At 26.9% G+C, this 10,591-nt stretch overlaps 1 protein-coding gene across 3 annotated transcripts in view; it reads left to right on the forward strand.

Annotated features, from left to right (window-relative positions):
• LOC117181678 (beta-1,3-glucosyltransferase) overlaps nucleotides 1-9,216 on the forward strand; it is an 11,718-nt gene extending 2,502 nt beyond the window's left edge. For 2 of the 3 annotated variants that reach the window (XM_033374587.1, XM_033374589.1), the window contains exons 2-10: nucleotides 3,014-3,124; nucleotides 3,232-3,341; nucleotides 3,426-3,608; nucleotides 3,713-3,843; nucleotides 3,960-4,131; nucleotides 4,229-4,364; nucleotides 6,585-6,732; nucleotides 8,538-8,808; nucleotides 8,903-9,216. In XM_033374587.1, coding sequence (XP_033230478.1) covers nucleotides 3,052-3,124; nucleotides 3,232-3,341; nucleotides 3,426-3,608; nucleotides 3,713-3,843; nucleotides 3,960-4,131; nucleotides 4,229-4,364; nucleotides 6,585-6,732; nucleotides 8,538-8,808; nucleotides 8,903-9,058 — 1,380 coding nt within the window. In that variant the 5' untranslated portion in view covers nucleotides 3,014-3,051 and the 3' untranslated portion in view covers nucleotides 9,059-9,216. The remainder of the gene's footprint in view (nucleotides 1-3,013; nucleotides 3,125-3,231; nucleotides 3,342-3,425; nucleotides 3,609-3,712; nucleotides 3,844-3,959; nucleotides 4,132-4,228; nucleotides 4,365-6,584; nucleotides 6,733-8,537; nucleotides 8,809-8,902) is intronic. The other variant, XM_033374590.1, reaches the window with a different exon arrangement.
• Nucleotides 9,217-10,591: the final 1,375 nt, after the last annotated feature.

Genomic DNA, 10,591 nt, shown 5'->3' on the forward strand with positions numbered 1-10,591 from the left:
TAGAAGAGACATAAGAAGTCACAGAAACACGAGAGCCTGCCTGAAAAAATGCATGGACATAAAAGAAGCTAGAGAAGTATGCCAGGACAGGAAAGTATGGCGACAAATAGTTAATAAAAAGAGTGTCAGTAGAGTGAATGTCGCCTAAAACAAAAGACCTTGGCCACTAACGGACCCAAGTGGGGAACCTTACATAACGACTTTGTGAGGATCTTCACTTGGGGTGATTGCTAGAGAGATTGTTCAGCAACTTGGGTCGGAGCAGTGTTGCGGAAAGAACGTGTTATTTACTTAAATATCACGAGAATTCTGGATCAATCTGAAAAATCTCTATCCCTTCCACACACTACTCCTTTCCCCTACCGAGTGAGTCACGCCTACCCCGAAAGGGAAATGGCTTGGATTTTCTTAGAAAATCGAAAATTCAAATTTTGATTGCACATCAGATAATCCAAAATTCCATTTTGTGTTCAAACTATGTAGGATATGAAAAAAGATGAATTAACAAAAATTGTTATCCCAAAAAAGATCTACAATTTCTTTAAGAATCACTTATTGATAGGACGCGTACTTTTTGTTTTATTCGTGAAAAATAACTTTGAAAAAAAATAAATAAAAAATAAATGTGTGGAAAAACGACGAAAGTTACGAGAAAAAAAAGATTCAAGAATAGTATATTGTGCTACAAGTGCGGAAAGTAGGCAGTTCCACACGAGTGTGACGTTAACTGTACGAGCCATAGACGAGTTGAAGGAGAGTTGTAGGCAACCCGAAGACGAGCCGAAGACGAGCCGGAAACGACCCGAAGATGAGTCGAAGGCAAGTACTGTAAACTTCACAAGAGTTTCAACTGCCTACTTGTAGCTCCTGTAGCACACGATATTTTTTCTAACAAATGCGGGAAACTTCCGGAAATTTGTAAATTACCGAAAATGTATAGAAATTTAGTGTATCCGACGATTTTTGAAAGAAATTAACAAAATTTCTGAAAATTTATGGATAATTTTCTAAATTTCAAAAATGTTATAAAATTTATGAAAAATTGGCTAAATTTCCAAAATTTTCAGAAATTTATAAGAAATTGGCAAATTGCCGATAATTTCAGATATCTAAAAGTTTCCAAAACTTTCGGAAATTTTCGGTGATTTGTTGGTAATTTATGAGTCATTTATGGTAACTTATCACTTCCAGTACGTCCAATAACTATTCACTACTGACAATCAGACTTTCAAGCGTCAAATCATAATTAAGTGAAGTTATGATTCCGACAGTCCTGGAAAGTAATTCTGACTCGAAATGCACAAGCGCAACAGCAAGACAAAGTAATCTTACTCAAAGAGCGCAAGCGCAGCAGCTAGAAAAAGTCTTTATAACTGCTTTTTAACACGGTTTTGGAATTGGTCACTTCCCGCACGCAATACATGCAATACATGTCTGTCGGAAATCGAGCGCGCAGCGCGAGTGTCACGATGAGAATGTGTATCTCAAAGCCTACAGAGCTTTGAGAAACTTAATCTTAGACTATACTTAATTAAGTTGACAATTGAGAATATGAAAATACATATAAATACTGCCATCTACAAGAGATCTTTTTGATAAAGTTTTATTCAAGCATTCCAAATGCAAAGAATAAATGTCTGAGCGCGAAGCGCAAGATTTAACCTTCGCGCACCTTAGGCGCGCTCAAACTTCCCAGCAGCGCGCGATAAGACTGTGCTCGTGAAGCGAGCAGATTTTTTAGATTATACTCAACACATTTATATAAAATATAATCAATTTTTTATGTAACTCTGCCTGGGATTGCTTATTCAGATATTGCAAGATAAAGCACAAATTATATTTATCATGATTATTTTAATTTTTTAAATTATTTTACATTAAATCTTGTTCTTAGCTGCGCTGAAACATGTATCATTCCAAAAAATGTATATTAATACAATTTTTAATGTGCATTGAAATTGAAACATACTTATTCTTATGGGTTTGTTTTAATTTTAAAAAATTTTTAATCTTGTTTTTTACGATTAAAGAAAAACTACGCTTCCTATCAAAAAAATATTCGTAACAAATTTTTCAATATTTTTTGGTCGGATGAATTTTGTCTTATTTATTCTCGTAGCTTGTATCGTTTGTACACAAATTTAATTTTCTTTATTTTGAATGTTATTTTTTATCATAATAACACAAACAACTTATCCTATAAAAAAGAAATTCATGATAAATTGCTTTGTTCTAACTTTTTGAATTTTTATCAAAAATGACTGGTCAACGAACTCGATTTTTGTTTTTGGTCCCTCAAACTGTGTGACAAAGCACAATCCAATCCGGCTATTCTTTCGAAAGTTATCCGGTATACAGACAACCTCAATAACGACGACGATGCCGGAGGTTTTTACCGACGTAAAAACTTGTATTTCTGACTCAGGGGGCCTCAAAACGTCGACAATTGATGAAATCCGCGAAAGTAATTTTTTGCATAAAACTAATACCTTCTCAATATGGACAAGAATGTAAAAATTTTTCACAAAAAAATAATAGTGTATCTCATTAACCAAATACAGAAAAGGTAGTTTTTGTTAATATTTTAACAAATCTCTATCTTAAGAGCAAAACTTATTTCATCTGAAATATAATTTTATATTATCATCTTTTATCGAAAATTGTGCGTGTAGAACAATTAATAATAAAAAAATAAATTAAAAATATTTTTAATTTATCAAACATTGAAAAACTTTAGCTCCTCCGTGGTGACCAAAAGTGCTGTGTAATTTTGTTTAAATCACGGTTTATAGCATACCTCAAATTTTACACATGCATGCAAATTTTTTTCAATAAAGAGTTAGGGAATTTTGAAAATGAAATTTTTCGACCACCCTGTCTAATCGTATCCTAAGTATAATTCAATGTATATTCACTGTTTCCCTGGAAATAATAATGATCTCTTAGAGAAACACTTGAATTTACGGAAAAGGATTTGTGTCTCCTTTTTCTATTTAATCAATTATTTTTTCAGGTCCCAGTTTATGTACCTGTTTAAAAAAATACTAGAAGATGAATATTCAGTTCTTACTTCTTTGTCTACAAGTGGGGATAGCCACTTCTGAAAATATCAAACGTTCCTTAGGTAATGGTATAATTTTATAATAAATTTGAAAGAAATTAAATAAGTGATTAAATTGATTTAATTACTATTTATTCCTTAACAAATATTCTGAAATGCATAAATTTTAGATCCGTCAGATATAGGAATAGTAATTTTAAGCCAATCTTATCCATATCATTCAGAACATGCCAAATTATTAAAAAACGATATCATTCGTCAAGCAGAACTTATGGAAAAAGTACGTATATACAAATATATTTAAATAAAACCTGTTATGAGTTATTATGAAAATAATCTAATTGAATATAAAACTTAATTTTAGGACCCACCCAATGTAATTTTTACTCACGAATTGAAAATTCCTGGATCGTGGACATTTTCTCCATTATTACCATATCTATCTTCAAATTATTCAAATAGCAAATGGTTTATATTTTGTTTAGAAAATACAGCTATTAGATTGCCAGAGCTTATAAAAGTTCTCTCCAAGTATAATCCAAAAAAAGTGAGTTCTTTATTATATTTTAATATCGCAAATAATATTAAAAAAATTTTACTTTAAACATATAAACTGTTAATAATGTATAAAAACATGAAAATGCATTTCAGAATTTGTGGATTTCTCATGCTCTTACTGATCAAGAGTATACTATAAGACATCACTTTGCATCTACGAAAAATTTCCTCAAGTATCCGAATCACGCATCAGGATTTGCGATCACAAAAAAAATTTTGCATGAGTAATATATTTTATATTAAATAATAATACGGCAGTTGTAAATTTAAGACAAATTTCTCTGTTCATTTTCATTTGATTAAAACACATTCAGTTTTTTGTTTTTGTTTTCTATTTTAGGCTCCTTACAAAGGCCACAAATTTTGAAGTAGATTTTTCTATAGATCCTTCTTATGAATTTGCACTTGCAGTGTGGGATGAGGGAAAAGGACAGAATTTGACTCACTCTAGCGAATTTTGTATTGTTTCAAGTCTAGAATGTGCTACTTATCCAAAGCCATTTCATCCCTGTGTATGTTATAACAAATATTTACAAGTTTTCCTATTGTTCAAATTTGCTTAAAAATTTATATTTAAAATTGATCAATTTATTTTTGGTTGATATATAGGGGGAAGCCGTACCTAATAAAAATATCTACGTAGGAGTGAAAACTTGTAAGAAATTTAAAGACGACAGACTTTCCGTTATTCTCAAGACGTGGACAAGATACGCTGTTAATATTGGATTTTATACTGATGAAGCAGGTTTTCAAAAAATATTAAAAATATATCACGTGTCTGCTCTATATTGAAATCCGGGAAAACTTGGAGTTATCAGGGAATTTGTATATAAAAATTCCCTGATAACTCCAAGTTTTCCCGGGTATTCCGATTACTCCGGGTACTCCGGTTTTCAAGGTATATACCTGGAAATGTAAAGGATTTTTTTTTCAAGTCAGGGAAGTTTTCCGAGAGACAGTTTTTATTTTAAATTGCAATATTATATGGAATAAAAATGATTTTTATTTGTCACAGTATCCTTATGTTACTGTATTTGATCATTTTGTTAAAAATTTGTTTATTTTTGGTTAAAAACTAATTTTTCTTTTAACGGAAAATTTAACTAATCTATTTTTGGTAAAAAATTCAATAGTTTGTTTGCACTTAAAAAAATGTTTAAAGTTTAAAAGTTAGAAGTCGTATTTGTTTTTTAAATTAAACTGTATTTGATTAAAAATTGAAGTATATTTTTTTTATTAATGTTTTTGGGTAAATATTCATAATTTTAATTTAAAGTACATCTCTTTGGTTGAAAAATGAGCGACTCGTTTTTTCTTTGACTGAAAATCAATTTTTTTACTAAAAATTTAACTGAATATTCCATAATTTTTGTTCGAAATTCATCTCTTCGGTTCAACATTCATGTTTTAAACTAAAAATGTAACTATTCAATTTTTTGTTGAAAAATATAATTTTTTTGCTGAAAATAAATATTTTTGTATGGAAATTAATGTTTTCGATTGAAAATTCATATTTTTTACTAAAAATTAAACCATACCAGCTAAAGCTTCATAATTTTTATTGAGCATTCATCAGTTTCGTTAAATTTTTTTTTAACGAAAAATGTAACTATTCCGTTTATAATTGAAAATTGATTTTTTTTAGTTCAAATTAAACTAATTCTTTGAAAATTTCTCTTTTTGAGTTGAAACTTCTAATATTTCGTTAAGAATTCATGTATTGTGTTGAAAACATATCTTTTTGATATAAAATTAATCTTCTTGTTTGAAATATCATACATTTAGTCGAAAATTCTTATTTTTTTTTTTTTATAGAAATTAATCTGCTTGGTAAAAAATTAATCTTTTTCGTTTAAAATTCAACTACTTCCCTTGAATTCACCATTTTAGTTGAAAATTCATCCGTTTGTTTGGAAATTTAGATATTCCATTTCCGGTCGAAAATTGATTTTTTTAGTTAAAAATTCAACTAATTGGTTGAAAATTTCTCTTTTTTATTTGATTATTTTTTTTAGTTCAAAATTCAACTAATTGTTTAAAAATTTCTCTTTTTTCTTTGAGAATTAATGTACTGTATTGAAAAATGGTCTTTTTGGAATAAAATTAATTTTCTGGTTTGAAAATTAATATTCTTGTTTCAGAATTAATCTTTTTGGTTGAAAATTCTAATATTCCAGTTAAATATTCATAATTTTAGTTGAAAATTCACCTTATTGATGAATAATAAAACTGCTTGGTGGAAAGCTATACTATTTAGTTTAAAATTGTATTTTTTTTAATTCATATATTGTAGTTGAAATTTCCTCATTTTCTTGAAAAATTGTTGTTTTTTGTGTGGAAAATTAATTTTTGCAACTGAAAATTTAACTATTCCATTTTTAGCTGAAAATTGAGTTTTTTAATATTTAAATTCAACTATTAATATTTTGTTGTTGTATTTTTCTGAATTATATTGTATTTGGTTGAAAAATCGTCTTTTTTGGTAGAATATTAATCTTTTACATTGAAAGTTTAACTATTCGGTTAAAAATTAATATATCTTATTAAAAATGGAATATTATAAATTAATTTTTCCTGAATATGGACTAAATTGTAAGTAAAAGAAAATTAAATAAAAAATTGTTCAAATTATTGTTCAAATTCATGGACAAATTAAAGAAATGATTATTTTTTGTTTAGTATTTAATTATGTAATTAATCGATGGTGTTGATTAGTCTAGGAATATTTTGTAATATAATTTGTTAAAGCTTTCTAAATTAAAATATGAACTGAATGTCAAGAAACTGAAAAAATGCGAATTATTTTAAACGCTCCGTACTATGAAAAATTATACCTGGAAAAAACTTGAGATACCTGTAAAAAACAGGAATTGTCAGAGAATTTTTCCCTGGATTTGAGTGGACACCCTGTACATGAATTAAAATCTCATTTATGTCATTTTCTATTCATACAATCTTATTGCAGATGAGAATCTAGCAAATTCTTACCTTGTTCCAAAAACTGATAAAGGACATTGTGCAAAGACGTATGAGATTTTGAAACACGCATATACAGTAATGAAAGAGAAGAAAATTGATTGGCTTTTAATAGCTGATGATGATACCATTTTGAGGTAAATTATTTTAACAATTTTATTCAAGATTCTCATTTTAGTCATTCTAATAAGTTTCAATAGAAAATTCCGTTTAACCTTCCTCAAATCAGAAATCTATCGTACGAACCCAATTGACTAACCAAATCCTAGAAATATTTTTATGTGTCCAAGATAAGGTGGAGATTTTTTAATAAGAAGTGAAAAAAAATTCTCTGTAAAAATAGAGCTAAAGAGTTCAAAGGCGTTTCTTTTTTCAAGGAGAATTCTATTCAAGTCAAGTATTTTATTCTTGGAATCACTCCATTACAGTTGAATAAAATTAGGATGTTCCTATACTTGTAATGCCCGGAATTGTCAGGGAATTTTTATATACCTGGAGCAACCTCGAAATTCAGAGAATTTTTCGAGAGCGTGCTTATTACTTTTAAATTGTAATACTTGGTTGAAAGTTAAAATCTTTTGTTAAGAATTAATCTTTTTGTCTTAAAATTTATTATTTTTATTAAAAATTCATCTTTTTAGTTGGAAATAAGCTATTATTAAAAAATAATTTTTTCTTTTAGTGCAAATTAATTTTTTTTACTAAAAGTTAACTATTCTAGTTGAAACTTCAACTATTTAGTTGAACTTTTGTTTGTATGAAAATTAATTTTTTTAAATGAAAATGTACCCATTCGAGGTTAATATTCCATCATTTTTGTTATAAGTTAATGTCTTTGATTAAAAATTTATTTTTTTAACAAAAAGTTTACCTATTGAATTGTTGATTGAAAAATTATTTTTTTTTAGTGGAAAATTTCTCTTTTTTTTTTTGGTATAAATTAATCTTTTTCGTTGAAAGTTTAACTTTTTAGCTTGAAATTCAGCTATTTAAGTTCAAGACTTCTCATTTTAGTGGAAAATTCATCACTTTGTTTGAAAATGTAACTATGTGTGATTTAAAGAAATTGAAAATTAGTTTTTTTTACTAAGAATTTAAATGTTGGATTTTAGATTGACAATTGTATATTTTTTAAATAAAAATTCATGTATTTTGTTGACAATTCATCTCTTTAGGTAGAAATTAATCTTCTTAATTGAAAATACGTTTCTTTGTTTTTTTTTTTTTTTTTAAATTCAACTATTCAAGTTTAAGATTAATCATTCTAGTTTATGTTTGGTTGAGAACTGATTTTTTCAGTTGAAATTCAAGAATTTTCCTGACGATTCATGTATTTTTTTGAAAAAATAATCTTATTTTGGTAGAAAATTTGGTTGAAAATGTAATAATTTTACTTTAAAAATTAGGAATTTGAAGCGGTTCAAGATGAATTTAATATAGTACCCACATAAATTTCAGATAAATATGCACTGCATTTCAAGTAGAAAAAGGTAAAATAAAAATTTGTTTGACTTATTATTAAAATACATGCATAGAGACAAATTCAAAAAATGATTAATCATGTTTAGTACTGTTTAATTATTTCATTAATTTATCATTTAAATATATTTAAGAATGTCTTTTACATAATATAATAATTAATATAATAATTATAACAGTAAACATTATTTATAATAAACTTGCGAAACTGAATACATATTCCGAGTCGATTATTTAAAAAAATTCGAAATATTAAAATAAAACTATAAAACTATGAAAAATTATACTTAGAAAAAGACTAGAGATACCTGTAAAAAACCTGGAATTTTAAGGAAAATTTTTTCCAGGGTTTGAATACTGACAAAGTTTATTTTTGAATTTAATGAAAATTGTACTGCTTTTAAAATATTTATTTGTTTAGTAACAATAAATTGAGATAGAATAATAAATTTATTTTTCACAGCTTGTCAAGAATTCAAAAATTACTATCGTGTTACAATCCTAAAGATTTGATAGCATTGGGGGAACGTTACGGTTTTCGGATAAATTCAGATGGTTACAATTATATCACTGCTGGCGGAGGTCTAGTTTTATCAGCCCCACTTGTTGAATTAATTATCAATTCAAAAGTGTGCAAATGTCCATATCCAGACATTCCCGACGATATGTTCCTCTTCGGGGATTGTCTAAAACTTCTTCAAGTGGAAATTATTCACTCCCCTTCTTTTCATCAAGTTTGTACTTATTTAAATTCATTTAAATTTATAATCGAATTTAAATACTTAAACCACTAGAATAAGGAATAATTGACTATAAAATTATTTGCAGGCGAGACCAGACGACTATACACCTGGATATCTTGCTTCGCATGAAGCAGTTTCGTTTCACAGTTTCTGGAATATTGATCCTGAGGAATTGTACAAAATATGGTTTTCTGAGGATGATCGACAATTTTTTGAATCTCAAACTCACACTGAGCTGTAATTTTATTATCATTTACAGTTTAGTCTAAGAGAATCAAACTTAATTTGATATTTAAATAGAAGGTATAGGATCAACAAGAGAGTACAAAAGACTTTTTTTTAATTGCGGTAATTTTTAAAATTTGTGATAAAATGGCAGCCATCTACAAAAAGTTGATACAAAAATTTTTTTTAGTAATAAAAGGTCATTTTAGAAATTTCAGTTGTATATACTTTAGATCCTCTAGTAGTTTATAAGTGGGTTATAAGATTGATATAAATTCTTGCCACCATGAAGGACACCAATCAAAACCCACAGCTTTATTTACGAAATCTTTGCTGGTATAAATTATAACATCACTAATTGGGTTTCAAAAACTGAATCTGAAATCCGGCTTATGAAGCCTTGAACCGGAACGCTATTTTTACGAAGAAAAATAAATGAAGGAAATAATTATATAATATTTGAATAATTAAAGGGGATTACGCAAAAGTATTTTGAAAATGGATCATTTTCAACTTGGCCATGTATTTAATATAAAGAACATATTTAATATATTGGATTAAATATTTAAATTTACGCGCTACCAATTTCAAAACTTTGATAAATTAATTTTTTTGTTCCTATTATCAAAATCCAAACAGTATTCTATATTTTCGTAAAAAATTGAATTCCAATCAAGATTTGTTAAAATCACGAAGTAGAATAAGGATGCCCCACTCTTATGCTGCCTTGAGAAAATTTGGACGCATAGATTTCGAATTTCAATGATTTAAGACAATAAAAAAACTTCGAAAATAGGACAAGGTCAAAATTTCAAAAAAGAAATATTTTCCAATTACAATTTTAAAAATTCAATAATTTAAAATTTAAAAGAATTAAAACTGTATTATTTGTAATCAAGAGTGTTCTAGATTGAAAAATTTTAGATTATTTTTTTTTTAATGGAGAATTTTTTTAGAAAGAAGTTCAAATTGTATCATTTCTAATTAAAAGCATTTACAATTTAACAATCTTATTTTTAATTGAAGAATCTCGAATCTGAATAATTTAAAATTTAAATTTAAAAAATAGGACAAGTTAAAAACTTTAAAAATGAAATATTTTCAGACTAGAATTTTGAAAATTCGCAACAACTTTCTTCTATAGATTATCCTTTTAGTTATAAATTTTATTATTTAGTTGAAAATTTAAGAATTTTCTTAAAAATACATCCATTTTGAATGTCAATTTTTTACAATTCTTATTTTGTTGTTAGAAAATGAACTGGAATATTTTTTGGATTAAAATTTAATTATTTCGTTTAAGGTTTTTTTTTTGTTTAATTCATCTGTCTTAGAAGAAATTTCATCTTTCTTAAATAAAAATGTAAACTTTTCGGTTGAAAATTCAACTCTTTTTTTTTAAAATTTGTCTATTGGATTTAAAAATTCACCTGGTTTAGCAGAAATTACACCTTTCTTGGATGAAAATGCAACTGTTTGGTTGAAAATTCAACAATTTTGTTAAATCATAATTTTTTGTTGAAAATGCAACTGTTTAAATAAAATATTT

This window comes from Belonocnema kinseyi, chromosome 10, assembly GCF_010883055.1.
Source record: "Belonocnema kinseyi isolate 2016_QV_RU_SX_M_011 chromosome 10, B_treatae_v1, whole genome shotgun sequence".
NCBI lineage: Eukaryota > Metazoa > Arthropoda > Insecta > Hymenoptera > Cynipidae > Belonocnema > Belonocnema kinseyi.